The sequence below is a fragment of the Passer montanus genome, unplaced genomic scaffold (assembly GCF_014805655.1).
Source record: "Passer montanus isolate IOZ18808 unplaced genomic scaffold, ASM1480565v1 scaffold76, whole genome shotgun sequence".
In the NCBI taxonomy this organism is placed as follows: domain Eukaryota; kingdom Metazoa; phylum Chordata; class Aves; order Passeriformes; family Passeridae; genus Passer; species Passer montanus.
The window spans coordinates 2,308,488-2,327,187 of record NW_024372813.1 but is presented as its reverse complement, the minus strand read 5'-3'; the positions used below and the strand labels follow the sequence as shown (position 1 = coordinate 2,327,187).

The 18,700-nt window shown below is 49.3% G+C and overlaps 1 protein-coding gene across 4 annotated transcripts in view; it reads left to right on the top strand.

The window, feature by feature from the left end:
• Positions 1 to 18,700, top strand: part of ARHGEF9 (Cdc42 guanine nucleotide exchange factor 9) — a 194,728-nt gene that overhangs the window by 34,967 nt on the left and 141,061 nt on the right. For all 4 annotated transcript variants that reach the window (XM_039731058.1, XM_039731056.1, XM_039731055.1 and 1 more), the window contains exon 4: positions 295 to 404. In XM_039731058.1, coding sequence (XP_039586992.1) covers positions 295 to 404 — 110 coding nt within the window. The remainder of the gene's footprint in view (positions 1 to 294; positions 405 to 18,700) is intronic.

Here is an 18,700-nt window from a genome sequence, read left to right as displayed (position 1 = left end):
CCTGGCTCCACACCCAGTTGGGCTGACCCCACGCTGGGATGTGGCTCCCGGCTCTGCCTTTTCGTAGTATCCAAGCTGCACTATTTCTCTTGCATCCCAAGAGCACTGAATAAAGCACCTAAATATACTCTGTGCTCTCTTTTTCTAAAGGAGAGGTTGAATGAGTCTCTTGCAAACAATTTTGTTTCTTTCATTTAAAAGAACAGCCTCCGCCCCCAGCCTGAGCTAAAGCACAGCATTTATCTTTTGTCATTCCTTTTTATTTTTTTGTTCCCGTGGATTTTCTCCTGGCAGCTGAGAACGAGCAGGCTTCAAAGACCCTGAAGGTGCGCGGGAACTGCAGGAACGGTGGCCGTCGGTGGAACCTCTTCAAGCCTGGAGCTGAGAAGCTGCAGATCGGTCGGGTAAGGAGCTGTGTGCAACGTGCCCTTGCCTGCTTCAGGGCTGGCATTTGCCTGCACTGGGCTTTGTGTTTATAGCAATATGCCTGACTAACAGCTTCCTCAATCCCTGGGTCCTTCAGCCACAGATGGGGATGGTTTTGGTTTGGTATTATTTGGTAGCAATAAAAGCTCAGGTGCACTGTGTTTTCCCCAAATCAGTGTCCCTTCCATGTGTAGCAGAGGCTGTTGGACTGGCACTGGGCCTCCTGTGGCTGAGTGCTCCTTGCAGGTGGAGGGAACTGTGACGTTTCCCATCGCCTTCAGATCTGCTCCGTGGTTTTGATGGGTTTATTTTTTCTCCTTCCTTTTTTAGCCCTGTGTCCTTTGGGTTTGGTGCTGCTCCCAGCACCATCTCGGTAACAAATTCATGTCACTGCTTCTTTCCCAAAGTGTTTTGCAGGTATAGGCACAATCCACTTGGTTCTTTTTTTGGTGAATGATGCTTCTAGTGGGGGAAGTAAAAACTGTTGTGGGCCTGGGGATGTTCGTGTTTTCCTCTGGGAAAAATTCAGAAAAGATGGCAAAAATGGTATAATTTAATATGTTTTCTTGCTTGGGTGGGGGTTGGTATTTTTGCTGTGCCCTGTATTTGAAGTCTGGAGGCTTTGGTTATTTCATGGTCTTGTTTGGGATTTGTAGTACTCATGTCTGGTTTCAGTGGTACCCAACAGATCTGGGTTGTCCCCAAACCCAACAGATTTCCCATCCTGCAGTGTGATGCAGGCAGAGTTTTCCTCTGAGTATGGCAGAAGAGGTTTAGCCCTTGTAGTTCTTGTAGGGCACAGGAACAAAGGATGGTGTGGGAGCCAGGAATTTCCCTGCTGGAGTGGAGAGGGGAGCTGACCTTTTCTTGTGTCTCTGTGGCTCTTTCCTGCCCCACTGCTGTTCTTCCTCACCAGACCTTTCTTGTATCCCTTTCCCCTTTGATATTTGATGAGCTGCCTTCCTGAAATGTGATTTCCAGGGGGTCCCTGGCCTCTGTGTGTGCTGTTCCATCACAGTAAGTTGGCAGTGAGTGATGCTGACTTCGCCCTCCTCCTTGTGCTGGGTGTTGCTTTCCAGGGAACACATGCAGGGATGGACTGCTGGATTTTTGGTCACTTGTGACTTTCTGGAATTCCATCTTGCATCACTTCTGTTTTCTTTGCTGAGTTGTTATGGGCTGAGGTACAAAGGCAGAGGAGAGATAGACAAGGAGTTCAGCTCTTCTTTTTCTCCTCCTTCCCTTTGGGTCCTGCCTCACTGCCGAGACATGAGCTGCTCCTTTCAACTCAGGAAAGCTGTTCTGGTTTCAGACAAGCTGAACATCTAAAGCTTTGAACAAAGTTTTCCTGGAAGATGAAATGATCCCTCAATAAAGCTGTTTGTCCTTGGGGCCAGGATAAAGGCAGGTGACTGCAGAGCAGCAGGGCAGTGAAATATCCTGTTGTGCAGTGTGCAAGCCCTGCCTTGGAGTGTCTCAGGTGTGTTATCCATGAGCTGGGTCCCTGTTCAGGGTCTGCTACTGACCAGTGCATGGATGGATTTGGTCCCTAATTAATCACTTTATTACACCTTAGTTAACCACTTTATTAATTCTTTAAGAGGAGCCTTTGCAGCTTTCGTAGCTGTCCTGGAGGCCCTCCTGGAAGCCAAGGTGCTGTTTTAACACAAAATTGCTCCTAAATTATCTGTGCCCTGAGCATCCTAAAGCCAGGCCTGTTTCAGATTGCAAACAGAGCCCAGATTGCATCAGAGACCCTTAGAGAAGCTGTGAAAAACTGAAACCTCAGCAAACAAGCACCCTGCTGAAGTTTGGGAAAGGGTAGCCAAGAAAGTGCTTCTCGTGTGGTGATAGCTGGGAAGGATGTGGAGCTGGAAAGGGAAGTGAGCTGCTCGTGACCCCAGGGATCTGTGGGTGCTGTTTGACTCACGGCCGTGCCAAAGACCTGTGGCCCCCTGAGGCAGAGAATTGGGTTTGGGGAGGTCTGTTCAGCTGGTTTTTAAATCATGGCAAGCAGGCAGCTCTGAAACCTTTGGTTTATAAATCAGAGGTGCTGTGCAAGTGCTGCAGGAGCAGGATACAGAAATGTGGCTCACAACAGCAGTGCTGGAAAACTCATCTGTCACCTCTGCTCCTAGCTCAGTGAAGATCTACAGGGCTGCACTTCACCTCTTGGCCAGAAAGATGTTTCTGCTCTGGCAAGATGTGTACATTTGGGGTGAGATTTGTGGGCCTGGGTGTCTTTTGTCAGGTGCTTTCATTGACAGCTGACACCAGTGAGGTGGCAGAGCAGTGCAGAAAGGAGGGATTTATCCTTACGAGAAGGAGTATCTGAAATCTGGGCACAAGCTGAAGAAGTTTTTTATGGAGTAGATAAGTTTATTGTTCTACTTTGAAGGTGGGAATAGGAAACTGAAGCACTGGAGAGTGGTACATGTGGAGCCATACAGTGCTTTTTTTTAAGTTTATCTCCTAATTTAAGAATCAAGTAAAAATAAATAAGGTCAGACTTCTAAAAGTTTTCAGTCTTTAATTTTTTTCCAGGGTACACTCTTCAGCCTGGAGAAAACTCTGTGTTGAAGCAGTTCATGTGCAGAGCATTTTGATTTAGCACTTAGATCACTTAGAGCCATTTGCTTTTATGGGAGCAGTTTGGCACAATCAAGACCAACTTGCAGGAGACCTCAAGGTGCCCTGAACTGCAGGCTTTGTTGCAGCAGAGATCACAGAGTGCCCTGAAAGGCTGCCCTGACAGCACCCTCAGCATCTCTCCTGCCTCTGATTTACCCTCCGGCAGGTCCTGCCAGCTGGGATGTGGCTGATCCTGGAGCAGGGGGAGCAGTGAGCTCCTTCCTGCAGCTCCAGAGCAGTGCTGGGAGATGTCTGATGGATGTCAGAAACAGAGGGTGACAGTCGCACCCTGACCCAAATCACTGGCCTCTGCTGCCCCTTGTGAGGGAACTTTTTGCTTCTTGTTAGCTGCCCAGTTAAAATCATCTCAGCCTTTTCCAGACAGATGCTCTGGGGATGTGCTCCAGGAGGAATCACAGAGCCACCAGGCTGGAAAAGACCTTTAACATTGAGTCCAACCCATGCCCCAACATCTCAACTGAACCATGGCACTGAGTGCCACATCCAACCTTTTTTTTTAAAGAAGGAAGATTCAGGCCTTCCTGAAATGGGAAGCCTCCTCTCAATGTGTGTTAATTCTCTCTGTCTGTAATTTCCATCCTTTAGAGATGACTGCAGCCATTCCTGTCCTCTGCTCCTTCCCTCCCTTCCTGCCCTGTGTACTTGTGTACCAGGGACTAAAGCCCAAATTTATATGCTGGAGGAAGCCAGTGTTAATTAGCTAGACTGGAAACTTTGCATGAGAGGAGCTTCTTTGACATCCCCTATACTAATAATAGGCAGGCCTGCTGTGCAGAGGTGTTGAATATTCACAAAAGCCACCCCCCAGCCTGTCCTTTCTCCTCTGGACGTCAGGAGCTCTTTCCAGAGCCTGGTGGGGGGTTGCCAGAGCGATGATGGTGGATGTGCCAGTCTGCAGCTCCCCAGAGCTAAATCCCCACTGGCTGTGTTTATGAGGAATAGGAAATTCAGGCAACGTGCAGCCTGCAGGAGAACAGAGTGAAGGGGAAGTTGATTTGGGTGAGAGTGCTGTTTGATATTCAGGGCCAGCTCTCCTGCCTGCTATTTTTATCCTCTCACATAGTGCTGAGTGGGCAGTTTGGGCAGAGGGGGGATTTTTTTCCCTTTGCCAAGTGTTCTGCTCTGTGTTCCTGTGTACTTGGGCAGGAAGGGGGTTGTGCTGGGGCTCCTGGGCTGCAGCATCCTGGGACGTGAGTGGGATGTGATCTCAGCCAGATTTTGGAGCCCCCTGTGTCCCCGGGAACAGGCTGGGAGAAAAGCACAGTCCTAAGGCTTTCCTGGTGCTAATTAGTTTAAATATCAGTGTGGTGCTACAAGAGGTTTATGTGCATGTATGGAGGGCTGCCAGGAAAACAAACCCTCACTGAATCTCTCTTCCCTCATCTTAAACATTGAGTATTTCTGCTGGCAGGGTATGTCTGAGCCATATATTTTATATCTTGATAAACCTATTCTGTTGCTCTACTTAGCAGTGCTCTGAAGTCTTTATGGAGTTGGTTGTTTTTAATATATTTAGCCATTTATAAATGTTTTTTACAAGTTCTGAAAAACTCACTGTGCTGTTGCTCAAATAAATCAAAATTGGCTTGCTCATTCGAGGTGGAGACAGGGATTGAGCTGCAGAATATTGCAGTGCTGTGATCCAGCTCCATCTGTCTGCACGAGGAGTGCCCAGGCAGGGTCCCTGCACCCCTGGCTGCAGCACTTCAGCCTTTTCAGCACCTGAGCTGTGTCTGATCTGCTGGGTCTGGGAGCTGAGTGTGAGCTGCAGGTCAGCCCTGAGCCCATCTGCATCCCTCTGGCATGAACGGGCCTGCTCTGGGCTCCCTCCCCAGGGACTGCCATGTGGAGCACTGCAAAGCACACAGTGGGAAGCCTGGAACCAGAAATGAGTGCTATTTCCAACCTTACCATGCTCTGGGTATTTAGAAAAGCATTCAGAATGCTGTGGTTTTGTGCATAACCCCTGGTGACTTAGGTGTTCCTCCAGCAGTGCCATAACCCAGGTGTTCCCCAGCACTCCTGGGGACAAACAGGGCCTCAGTGACTCTGAACCTTGCAGGAAGGAGAAGTTTGAAATGACAAACAGTCACCTTTGAGTTGTGGGTTTATGTGCTGGGCAGCACAAGAGAGATTTGAAGTTCCAGACTCCTCAGCCCTTCAGCAGTTATGTATAAGTCTATATTAAGAAGAATCTCAGCTTCCAGTTCGTGATGGTTTTTATAGTGCCATTGAACCTCGGGGTGTCTCTGTGCAGCTGCAGGTGGTAGGTACTGCATCCTACATGGCATTAACTGTGTGCAGTGGTGACTGTACATAATCACTTCTATACTTCAAATGGAGCTCTCAGCCTAACTTTAAATAGCACTTTGGAATGGCTCCTTTTTCCTATTGCTCAGTAGTTCCACCTTGATTGCTCTGCTCCAACTCATTACTCAGCTCTGTCGCCGTGTTTCACTCTGGGATATGGTTTATACAAAAGAAGCTTTAATGTAAACTCAATTTGTGTTGCATTGCTAAAACCTTAATGACATTTTGCTTGGCAGCACTATAGACTCTGTGGTTTGCCCTTCCCCAGTGCACTGTGTTCCCAATAAACGAAAGGCCGTGGTAGGTGTAGCATGAAAAATCCCTGAGTAAATATTGGAACAAATGCTTTTGTAGTGCTTCCTAAGCCCTGGCTGTGCTTGTGATTCCAGGCCACTGTGGTGTCACCTGTGTTTAGCTGAAAAGGAGCTAAATTTGGGAAGGACAGGCAAAAGCACAGGTCAGAGCTCCAAAATGTCTTCTGTAGCTGCTGAGATTGGGTTTTGAGATGCATCAGGTTTGAGATGCATGCCAGAAGTGCTGCGGGAGTCACAAGGTGGATGGATACACCCCGGAGGTCACCAGGGATGGTGGGGAGTGGTTGTGTGTGGCTCCCTGGACTCAGAGATGAGCTCTGGGTGCTTCACTGCATCACCAGCCTGACACAGCCCAGGGCAATTCCCTCGGGATCCTGGAGAGGCAGGAGCAGCATCCAGCTCCTGTGAGGAGCTCTGTGGTCCCACAGTGTCCAGAGCACTGCTTTGGCTCTGTTGATGACCTGGAAGGAACATCTGGGACCATCCCCTTTGGTGTTCACCCCAAGCTGTTCAATGGGATGATCCTCATGCAGCTTGGAGGGGGTGTGTTCATAAACCCAAATCCAGAGCACCTGCACACACTGCTGAGGTGCTGGCACTTGGAAATTTGGGCTCACAGAGAAACTGCAGCTGCTCTGAGTTTTGCTCTGCCCTTGGCATTCAAGAAGTTGAAGTGGATTTGGTAACACGCTGTCCCTAGTACCAAAGGTAGGAATAAAGGGTCTAATTTTGTCCCTGGTTTTGTTCTGCAGATTTATGGAGGTTTTCACATGTGAATTGAACTGGGATATTGACCCAACACTGTGCTTGTACTTGGAGGAGTATGAAATGAACAGGATAAGAGGCTGCAGAGGGGACTTGGGTATTATCAGTGCAGTCACACGGCCTGCAGTGAGCTCCTCGATGGGGCAGGGAAAGCTTCATCTCTTAATGGACTGCACAGAATACAGAGAATAATTCCCCTCATAAATCTCTTTCAGTCTCTAATATCTAGGGAAATAAATTATCCTGTTGTCCAAAAACCTTGAGAGATCAGTCTTTTCTGGACAAGAACAGCCATTTCATGGTAGCTCTGCTGTGCTAGGTTCAGGGATTGACTGGAAAGGAGAGGGAATAACAACTGGCTGCAGTGCTGCTGTTCCCAGTGTGAAATCCCATTTGCCACCCAGGACCAAGACAGGCTGTGCAGCAGCACGTGCAGGGAGCATCCTCTGGGGACTGGAAGGCTGCAGGGATTGCACCTCTGTGAAGCACACAGACACAGCACAGCTCTTGTGGCCAGTAGGGACCACTTTTGGGGGGCCTTTGGCTCCTGGCCTTGGAGCACTCTTGCCCTCAGCAGTGGGTTTAACCCCCGAGTGTGGAGAGCTGCTTGGGCACAGGTTGCTTCCCAGGTGAAGCTGATTTTCCTGCAAATCTCTGAGCTCAGCCAGTGCTGTCTTTGCCCCAGCTTGCTGGCACTCCTGGTGTTGGGGTCCCCTGCAGGGCTGTCCCCAGGGATGCTGTGTGTCATCTGGGGAGAGACAGGGAAGCAGAACAATTGCTGCAAGCCAGCAAGGGGCTGCTGCAAGCTGCAGCTGGAGTGGGATGCCCAGGAAGAAGCTTCAAGAGGGATGAGTCCCCATGGGATGAGTCCCTTTCCACCCCTCCTTGTGCAAGGACTTCACCTAAAAGCAGGAGTGACTCCAGTGCTTGGTGTGGTGGGTGCTCCTTAGCTCTGCTTCTTGACACCTTTCCAAATTTTGAGGTGGGTTTAACCTTGCCTGCAGAAACAAACATGCCCCACTCCAGTCAGGAAGGGATTTGTCTGTCTTTTAGAGGGGACTTGCTGTGCTCTGGGGGTACTTGGTGTGTCTGAGGTGCTCAGATGTGACAGCAGATGTGTCAAATCAGTGTCACCATGGTGCTGGGAGGGGACTGAGTTGGGCAGTGAGCAGCACAGTGCAAGCAGGGCCAGGTGTCTTCCAGGCACCTGAACAGGCTGCAGGCAGGAGAAGTCCTCCAGCAAGCAGGAGAACGGACAAAGGTAAATGGAAGTGTTTGGAGCCTTCTGAATGGCAGTGATGCCATGGGGTGCCCTGGCCATGCTGGGTGTTCTGGACTGCTGACCTAGAACAGAGACTGGACAGAGTTAAATAATAAAGTAGGGATTTATTAGGAGGCTTCAATAGATCTGCTTTGAGCAGCACAAGAGCCCAGCCAGGGCTACACCCAAGATTAACCAAAGTGGTCACAAAATAGATGACTGGTTACAGGGTCTCACACTTGTGTAAGTTTTGGTCTATTAATATATTGGAGGTAATTGTCCAATTACAGCTGTAGCTCATGAAGTTTTATCTTTCTTGTTTTTCTCTCTTTGGTCTACTGTTTGTGTTTTTGGGCTTGAGATGTGGATCAGTTGTGTTTGGGTTTCTAGCTAGAGCAGGAATTGTTTTGTCTCCCTGCTCTGTGCAGAGAGCTCTCCATCCCCTAATATGAAGCCCAAACCCACACACTAAAGCAGCACAGAATCTGAAAAATGTAAAAGCTCAGACCTGAGGCATCAGTGGCACAGGCAGTGCTGGCAGCAGCTGTGCTGGGGCATTGCCTTTGCCTTGGGAGTGGAAGCTGTGTGTACCACTGCTGGCTCCAGCAGCTCTGGAGATTCCCCAGGACAGGCCTGGGCTCGGCACTGGGGGCCTCCATCCCACAGTGACCCCCTGGAAGGTTGAGACACCAAAGCAGAGCTCTGTGAACATTCGTTTGGCATTTTGTTGCCATCAGAGCTGCTGCATCGTGTGCTGTTGGGTGTTTGCCTGGTGCTTGCTCTGTGATTCCCTGCTGGAACACAGCACAGCACAAAGCTGTCCTTCCAGTGCAGGCTAAGAAAGATATTCCTGGCCTCTCCTCCCATCCCTGGCAGCTCAGGGATTTGTGCAGGTGAGAAATTCCTGCCTAGCAATGAGGAGGGAGAGCTCACAGGCTCTGTCCCTGCCCTTCACTGTGGCTGGGCTCTCAGGGGTGAGCTGCTCGTGTCACTTCCCCCCTTAGCCATGACCTTGGGACTCCACACCTTCATTGCTCTGGGGCTTCCCTGGAGTCACTGAGTGTGGGAAGTGGGAAATGAAATGCCTCAAGCCCTCTTCATGTTGGATGGAGGGGTGGCTGAGGCGGAGGGATGAGGGGGGACCGCAAAGGGAGATGTCCCAAGTGGACCTGAGCAATCATCCTGCCCAAATGTGGAGTTCTTGCTTGGGCAGCACCATCCTGGGAGTGAAGGAAGAACCTGGTACTTTCCAAACATCATCTGCTAAAACTAACATGGCTAATTCCTCTGGCTCATTTGGCTCTGCAGACTAGGACAGTGTTCATCCCACCTTTACAGTGTTTTGCAGTGACAAAGTTCTTGTAGAAATGGATTTTGTCCCTCTTTTCCCAGGAGTTGGGACTTGGACAAGAAGAACCAGCAGTTGGAACCTTCTGTTTGCAGGATTTATTTCCATCCATGCTTTATTTGAGCCATCTCTTTCTTTTCTAAGATATCTCACATTTTATTTTTAATACTGGACAAATACCAAATATTCCTCAAGAGAGATCTGTGATTGCAGCTCAGTTCTGACAGTTGAGAATAGTCCAACCAACGTACTTGCCTCATCTGAAATGCTGCTATTTTGAGCTGTGCTTTTGTTTTTAGCCATCAGTGATAAGTTTGCATTTCCTGTGGATGATATTTTGGGTTGACGTGAATTGTTAAGGCCCCACTGTGTAAAATGGTTTTCTTCCTGTGTGACTTCAGGCTTGTCTTTTCTGGTTTGATACCCTCATCCAAACCAGAAGCAGAATTAAATCCTCACATCCCAGCTGGTCATCACTAAATAATTTGTATTACATCTTGCTGAAGCATTTTATAAGTGATGCTGCAGGAAGGCTTATTTCCTGTATGAGTATCTCACATTTTATTTTTAATACTGGACAAATACCAAATATTCCTCAAGAGAGATCTGTGATTGCAGCTCAGTTCTGACAGTTGAGAATAGTCCAACCAACGTACTTGCCTCATCTGAAATGCTGCTATTTTGAGCTGTGCTTTTGTTTTTAGCCATCAGTGATAAGTTTGCATTTCCTGTGGATGATATTTTGGGTTGACGTGAATTGTTAAGGCCCCACTGTGTAAAATGGTTTTCTTCCTGTGTGACTTCAGGCTTGTCTTTTCTGGTTTGATACCCTCATCCAAACCAGAAGCAGAATTAAATCCTCACATCCCAGCTGGTCATCACTAAATAATTTGTATTACATCTTGCTGAAGCATTTTATAAGTGATGCTGCAGGAAGGCTTAATTCCTGTTTTGGGGTTTTTTTGGGTTTTTTTTTTCTTTTCCTTTATTTTGGACTTAAGATAAAGACAAACTGAACTTTGCAGGCACTTATTTGGAATCAGACATTTTCCAGCAATTATTTTGCAAACTATTAGAGCGGCAGATCATGAGGTGGGAACCCAGTTATGCAAACAAAGCCACGTCACTCTTGGCCAAAAATAGCTTCAGTACATGTGCAATAAGGTGGAAACGAAGGCCTTTGGTGTACACAGAGCAAACAGTGAGCGAGGCAAGAGGGGAAGCTGCAGCTTTATGTTTAGAGCCTCTCATGTTTAGAGCAAAGTGTGTTTTCCAGAGACAAGCAGAGTGTTGGTGCTTGTAATGTCAGTGGGGTGGGAGTTATTCCCTTCCTTACAGATGAAGGGAATGAGGGTTTGGGAGATGGCACTCTGGTCCCAGGGGTGTTGGTAATTTTAATATCCATGTCCCAGGCAGAGCATGAAGAAATGCTGAAGGAAAGTTAAAAAATGTTCCCTTTCCTTCCTCTGCTCAGGCCATCCCCAGCACGGGGAAAACCTGGTCCTTGCTGTGTTCCCCTGGGATTCTGCCTTCACATCTCATGCAGAGATGCTGCCTGGCCTTGAGTCTTCATCTCCTTTCATTTCAGCCTCCTCCAGCACTGCAGTGCCCTAAATAATTTTGAGATCACCCCAGTGGCTGTTTGCTGTGTACAGGGATTTGCTGCCTGGGAGTTTTCTGGGTGTTTGCAGCAGGGCTGGGGTCTGGCTTCCTTTACAGTGCTGCAAGTTCCTCTCTACCAGGCTTAACATAATCTTGTACCATGAGCACCCCAGCTCCCTTTGCAGTGATGTGGTTAATTGCAGTTTGTTATCAAGCTGTTAGGAGATGGTTTTGGGCCAAGAGAGGAGATACAGCAGGAGCTTGGCTATGGAAAATGCAGCTGTAGGTGTGCAGATGTAGCTTCCATTGGATTAAAGCCTCCTTTTTATGAAGACTTGCAATTTCTTATCTCCCAATACTTTTCTGGGATGAGGCAGAAGGGGGCTGTAAAGTTGAGCAGAGGCTTGATGCCTTCTGTAATGGGCAGAGTGATTCCCAGGCTCATTCCCTATTCTTCACTCACAGTTTTTGTCTCAATTAGAAATTGTGTTCAAATTATCTCTGTATTCATCCAGAACTGCAAGTGCCTATCAGAACATCTTAGTGCCTTCAGCTGGGATTCTCTACTGCTGCTCCCCCTCTTTCCAAAGGTGTACACAAAGCTTTACTCCTGCCACAATTCCCAAACACAGGATTTTATTGCTCAGGTCTCCCCTCCAAGTTTTGTTACAGGTTTCAAGGTTTGCCTGGAGTGTTTTCCACACAGGATTCCCGTGCATGTTGCTGCTTAGGTTGTGCCCGTGGAATGTTGCTGAATTCCAAAATAGCTGAACATCAGCATGCACAGCTACACAGAGAGGGGAGATTAGTGCTGATTTATTGGCCTGTCAATTAAAGAGGAGCATGAGGATTGTCACTGCATGGCTGAGATGAAGTGTTGTGGTGGCAGCAAAAGATCAGCTTTCTTCAACCTAGCTGCTGGTTCCTATACATTTCTGTTTAATTAAAGTGTTCCTGCATCCTGCACTCCTCAACATTAATTCGGAGATGTATTTTGAACCAGTGCCAGGGGAATACATTGTTATGGCATCCTCTTTCCACATCTATTAGCAGGAAGGGGATAATTGAGGAAATCTCACACAGATTTAATTGGGGACTCGGGGCAGGAGTGGGGAGGGGGAGAAACACAAGGCAGAAGTAGGTCAGAAGTTGGGTAACTCTGCCTTGGCACGGAGCAGTGAGCAGAGCTGCTGGAGGCACCGTGGGGCTGCTGCTGCTGGGGGTGCCCAGGGAGTGCAGGGGTGCCACAGGAGCTGCCCCCCAAATGAGTCTGTAGTGTCCTGCAGGTCTGGGCAGCTCTGCCAGGGGCGCTGATCCCTCAGGGATTTGTGTGGGATGGGTAAGGAATGGCGGCTGGGGCAGCATTTTGCAGTTTTAAACTCTGATCTGGAAGGGGAACTGCTGCCTGTGCCGAGGTGGGGAGCAGGGTCCTGGCAGGAATGAGCTGGGGGAAGCAGAGTTCTGTCAGGGATGAGCCCAGGGGAGCAGGGTCCTGTCAGGGATGAGCCCAGGGAAGCAGGGTCCTGTCAGGGATGAGCCCAGGGGAGCAGGGTCCTGTCAGGGATGAGCCCTGGGGAGCAGGGTCCTGTCAGGGATGAGCCCTGGGAAGCCGGGTCCTGTCAGGGATGAGCCCTGGGAAGCAGGGTCCTGTCAGGGATGAGCCCAGGGGCGCAGGGTCCTGGCAGGGATGAGCTGGGGGAAGCAGGGTCCTGGCAGGGCCGAGCATCCTTGAGGGGGTGTGGAAGCTTGGTGTGGGAAGTGGCAGGAAGGCAGCAGGGGGGAAGCAGCCCAGCCTGGAGAGTGGCAGGCTCTGGTGACTCTAGCAGCTCGTTTCTGGTGTTTGCCAGCCCGCCCTGCAGCAGGCTGGGTGTGGGCAGGGCTGGGTTAGAGCCCCACAAACAGCAGACAGTCACAGCAAATGGGGCTGGTTTTTAAATGTAATTTTGCTGACTCACTGTGTGGCACAGGAAAACTCCCAACTGCACTTGGGCATTCCCATCCCTGGCAGGGACAGCTCAGCACAGCCTCCGCTCATCCCAGTTTCTCACACAGAGCTGCTGGGTACAAGATGTTTTTGGTTTGTGCCCTTGGGGTTGTGCTGCTCAAGGCATCCGTGTCCCTTGGGGATTTCTGGTGGCTAGAGGGAAGCCCAGCACTGCTGGGAGGTGAGCTCTGGCCCTGCTGGCTGGGATTACTGTGCCCAGGGGTGCTCCAGGAGCAGGAAGAGGCTGCTGCAGGGTGCTCTGGGAGCAGAGGATGGCCAGGAGCAGAACTGGTCTCGGGAAGAGGCAAGAGGAGGGGATTTTGTCAGTCTGTCCCTGAGTGCAGGGAGAGCTCGGAGCTGGGCCCAGCAGTGGCACCAGAGGAACGGGCAGGGAGTGATCCCAGAGAGTTCCACCTGGACACAAGCAAGAAATTCTCCCCTCTGCAGGTGCTGGAGCCCTGACTGCCCAGAGAGTTTCCTCCCTGGGGATGCTCCAGTGCAGTGCTGTGCTCTGGGATGGCCCTGCTGGAGCAGGGAGTGGGAGCAGAGCCCTCTGTGGTCCCTTTGAGCCTGACCCACGTTGAGATGCCATGAACCAGGAGCACTTTGCCATTGTCCCCATAACTGGAGCTGGGTAATTCCATGCTGGTGCCTTCTGCAGGCCTGGCCCTGGGGTTTTGCTGCAGGCTGGAGGCAGAGCAGCCCATGGAGGAGTGTCCATGCTGAGTGTTGGGTTGAACAAAGCTTGTGGCACCACTTGGGGTTGGCTCTGTTTTGAGCTTGTGCAAACAATGAGAAGCAGCATTTGCCCTCAAGAGCCCACAATGCAAACACAAACACTTTCTAACAGACAAAACATGAGGAAAAAAGAGTTTTAATTACAAATCTTGACGTTGAATATTTTTACTGGCTTTCCTGAAAGCCTCTTCCATCAGCATTGCCAAGCTGAAGCATCAACAAATACAGTTCTGGCTTAGAAATTGGTGTAATTAGGAACTGCAAACACACAGAAAAGGGTGGGGGCTATTTACCTCTGTTTTTTGAGCTTGAGGGAGGCTCTTCTCAAGCTTTTACATCCAGTCACACAGAGCAGAAATATTTTCAGCTTGTATTAAGGTTAATAAAAAAAGAAAAATGATTCTCACAATAGCAGCAGGTCAGAGGCTGTTTCTCAGGCTGCACCGTGGGGCAAAGCCCTTGTGCCACTCAGGGCTGTGGCTGCCATGCTTCCCTGCCAAGTTTTTGGGTTTATTCCCTCCTTCCTGCTTTCTAGGATTGTCCCCCGCTGCAGGGTGCTGCTGGGATGGGTAACCTGTGCATTTTCTCTGGCATGAGTTTTCCTCTCCTGTTGTAAAACCCACTGGGGCTGCAGATGTGCCGGCTTGTGCTGGAACAGAATGTACAAAATATCCACTCCTCAAGGACTTGGCTTTGTGTACTCCAGTGGCTGATGTCAGAGCATGGAAAAGGTCTTGTTTTCTCCACAAATCTTTATTCTTAATGTGCATTCGAGACAGAGAAGCAGAAAAGTGTGTTCTTCTAAACCTAAGTTAAGAAGCTTGTTCAATTTTTAAACAGTTACATAAAGCCATCAAAGTCTGACAGGAGAGAGATGCAAGTTGGTGCAAAAGAAAATGGGAAAAAGAAGCTGAAATGGAGTGTTAAACTAATTCCCCCAGGCTTATACCTAAAACAGCCTTAACTCATCAATGAACCTGCTCTTGTGCTTTCATTTTTTCCCTTCCTTTCTCATTTTTTCCTCTTTCTTGCCAGCTGTGGTCTTCATGTTGCTGAACCCTGGCTAAGTGTGAATGCTTCTTGAGCCAACACTGCTGCTTTTACCAGCCAGTTCTGGGTCCAGATGAGCATTTCTGTGCTGCTCTCGAGGACACAAACCTGTGGACATGAGTGGTGGGAATGGGGCCTGGCTGAAGCACAGGAAGGGGTCCTGGGCTCCTGACTGCTCAGCAGCCAGGCCTGGGTGAGATTCCCTGGTTTTGCTGCTGCTCAGTGAACATTTGGGATACTCAAGCCTTGGTGGGGAGCAAGTGCTGCCTAGACCCATGGCTCAAAGCCAGCTGAGCCTTCCCCAAAAGATCTGCCAGTTCCTGATGGAGGCTTTTTGTCAGTGGAAGAGGAATTTGGAGGGTTAGCACACTGAGCTTGATGCAGGGATCTCTCTGAGCGCTGGTGAGGAGGAGTTTGGGGCCCATTCATGGGAGTCACATTTCCCCTTCCCAAGGGAAGAAGGAGGGATGGCCTGGAGGGACAGCACTGCAGTCACACTGTATGAGTCCCTCAATCAAATCTACCTGGGAGAGAGCACAAGGAACAGCAATCACACAAAGCCTGGGTGCTGTTCCTGCCCTCAGTAGTTTGGATGCAGCTGGAGTTGAGTCCCTTTGGCTCTGTGCTGTCCATGGACCTACACTGGGCATTCCCAGGGGCTCTGGGCACAGCAGCCTGCACTGGCACGGGGGGAGATGCTGGAGGAGCTCAGCTCATGCCTTGGCTGGGCTGTCACAGGATGGGAAGAAGAATTTCTTTGGAGTTCAGAGTCAGGAGTTCACCTGCTGCCTGTGAGGGTTCTGAAGCACAGCCGTGGGCATCAGACCCAGGTCTGACCTCACACCTGGTTTTCTTGGCCACTGATTCGACTGGAGCACTGAGGTTCCTCTCTGACTCAGAGGATGGAAGGGCTCTTTGCCTGCATTCTCTGGATTCCATTTCCTCATCTTTAAAGTTTAATGAGCTTCAGTTCTGTTGTTGGCTCTGATAGTGTTTGTCACTGCCTTTACCAGAGCAGGATTGGAGTCTGAGCAGCTCCCCGGCACCCCTTGACCATTTTCTCCCAGATACTTCCATAGAATCCCAGAATGGTTTGGGTTGGAAGGGGCCTTAAAGATTCCACCCTCTGCCCTGGTCAGGGCCACCTTCCTCTGTCCCAGGCTGCTCCAAGCCCCAGTGTCCAACCTGGCCTTGAGCGCTTCAGGGATCCAGGGGCAGCCACAGCTCCTCAGGGAGTTCTATCCCAGCACCTCCCCACCTTCTCAGGGAACAGTTTCTTCACTCTTCATTAGACAGAAGATATTCATGAAGGGCTACAGGATCACACCTCTCTGGATAATGCATAAAGACGTTGCAGGTCCTTGAGTAATATTAATCTATTTATATCTACTACCCTGATCCTAGAAATCCATTATAGCAGGTCCTGTCTAGACATGATCAAGGACATACTTTCAACTGCCATTATTTTTTGATAGCATTAATATTCAAGCAGGTCTTTGTCTTAAGAAATGTCTTCTGAAAGCTGCAGTCATTGAGGAAATTCATGGAGAATACAAAGCAGTCCTGTGACAGAAAGGATCTCACCTCCCAGAAGGATCCACACAGGGTGCCTGGAACAGCTGCTCTCGCAGAGCTTTTCACCCCAGTGACTCTGAGCCATCATTCCTGTGAGGCTCAAGAGGCAAATGAAACTCAGAAAAGCCTGATGATTTCCTTCAGGTCATGGAGGAAATGAATTGGAGGAAATGAATTACCTGCTCTCCACTGCTGCCCTCTCTGTAGGTTATGAGCCTTTTTATTCAGGCCTTGGCATTTCTGAGGTCGCATTCAATCTGGAGAACCTGGCTTTGGTTAACCCCAGCCACTCACCTCCCTCACACCTGCTGAGAAGGAGCTGCTCAGCTGAAAATAGCTCCCACAGCGTGGTTGTGCCACTGAATCTTCAGGGAGCCACAGTTCAGTGGTGCTTGGCTGGAACTGGGAGCTCTGGTTTGCTGCTCTTGGGAGAGGGGAGCACAGGTGGGAGCCAGGAATCTCTGAGAGAATCTTCCTTACATGAAGAAGCTTTTGTCAGAGTGGATGCAGGATGCATCACCTTTCTCATGCACAACAATGCTGTGGTCTCTGAGAAGGATTCCTAGAGAAAGCAGCCGGGAAAAAAAATGCTTAAAATTCAAGGTTTGCATCAGAAGCCTGTCCTTTAAAGAATGAGTAGCGTTGGAGACTCCCAAGTGCTCTCTGTAAATTGCAGTGTTTCCTTCCTGTGTTTGAGCAGTGCCTGCACCTCCTCTGAGCATTCCCCAAGCTGCAGGACATCAGTGTTTACTTTAGGGTCCCTGACTCTGTGGCTCCAGCCTCAAGGTCTGACAAAAAAATTAAAAAAAAAAAATCTGTTTTCAGCACATTCAGAGCACGAAAGCTTCTGTGTTTTCTGTGCTTGTGAAGAGCTACCCCTGTGTCTGCATGGCAGGGTCCCAAAGGCACTGCCTGGGGTGGGAGGACTGTGCTGAAGGTCTCAGTGGTGAAAAACAAGCTGTAAGAATTTTTTTTCTCTTGCCTTCTCGTCACAGGTTGGGAAAACTTCCCTCCTCTCATGCCCAGGTCACTGTGTTGTGTTAGAGCTGCCACCTTGCACTGCTGAGGTGGCTGCAGTTCAGGGATAAATAAAGTGCTTTTCACAGTTCTGGGGGATTCTTTGGCATGCCAGTATGGAAACACAAGGAATTGTCATTAGAAAAGCTCAAAATATTTCTGCTCACACGGCCTCAGGTAAAGGACTAATAAGGAAGATGGGTCACAAGGGAGCCAGTTTTGGTATAATTAAATCCAGTGGTGTTTGCTGACACATGAAACAGAAATATTTTATCTACTCAATGTGGGTGCATTCGCTGCTCAGTCAAAAATCATGGAATCCTGCCGGGTCTGCCTCACAGCCTGTCCTGCTTTCAAACACCACAGGTGTTCCTCATGCTGCTCCTGGGATCTCCATTTGTCTCCTCCTTTCTTTTTCTTGATGTTAAGAGGAAAAGGAGAAGTGTCGGGACACAGTTTTGTGGTCCCAGTAATTGTTGAAGCATCAGCAGTCATAAAGAAGAAGAGTCTAAATGAAATGTGTTTCCTTTCCTGCTGGGGCTCAGCTTATCCACTTTGTCACCTGAACTTCCAAGTATCCATCAGTTAAGAGGATGGAGATTTGCATAATTAGTGTTTTTGAGGTACCTTCTGAAATGCAGGAGAAGAACTCTTAGGTGTCTCAGCTCTTATCTAATGAGGTGCTGACAAAGAGGTATCCATGGAGACATCCATTATGAGGCACTGCTCTGAAATTGGTTCTTTCCAATGCCTGTTAAAATGCCAAAGGGTTTTCTTGAGCATAATTTATACCATTTCTTTGCTTCATTTGCAAACAAAAACTGTTATGCCTGAATATGATGAGAACCGTAATTTTTAAAATTAGGTTTGCAAGCTGTAATTAAGAAGCAGGGATAGGAGTTGATTGGGAGGAAGATGCTGAGGATTTTAAGGTATCCTACACTGTATTGATCTTGGAGATCTGCAAAGGGCCAGGCCAGGAAGTCTGCAGCCCTTTTGGTGAGGAGAGGTGCTGAGCATCCCCTGCAGCCTCGTGGAGCTGCGGGTGAGCAAATTCCACTCCTCCAAACGGGTCCATCCAAGCTTGGTTTGAAAAGCCAGGTGTCTGCTAAGGAAGGCAGGAGCCTCCTCTGAAATGGAAAATGTAAACCCCTTTGCTCTGAATTATTATAATTTTGAAATTAAGGGGCTCTCTGGCAAAGATATGGGAGCAGGAATAACAGTTCTTTATTAGGGAAGAAAAGTAAAATTAAATAAATAATGCAGTAATATAAAATACCACTGCCAGAGTCAGACCAGGCCCTGAGCCCCTGTGGGTCAGGGTGGTGGCTCAGCCCCATCCCATGGGGGCTCAGCCCTCCTGCAGTGCCAGCTGTGCTTCTGCTGGAGCAGGGATCCTGCACAAGGGGGGAGTTTTCCTCTGCAGCTCCAGGGCTGCTGGAGATGGGCCTGGTGCTCCTCTGGGAATGCAGGGCAGGAGAAAGCTGCTCCTGTGGGAATGCAGGGCAGGAGAAAGCTGCTCCTCTGGGAATGCAGGGCAGGAGAAAGCTGCTCCTCTGGGAATGCAGGGGGCAGAGGCTGCTGTGCTGTCCCAGGCTCAGATTGTATCCAGGTAGGAATGCTTGGCTCCTGCCCTGGGCGGAGCATCTCCCCATGGG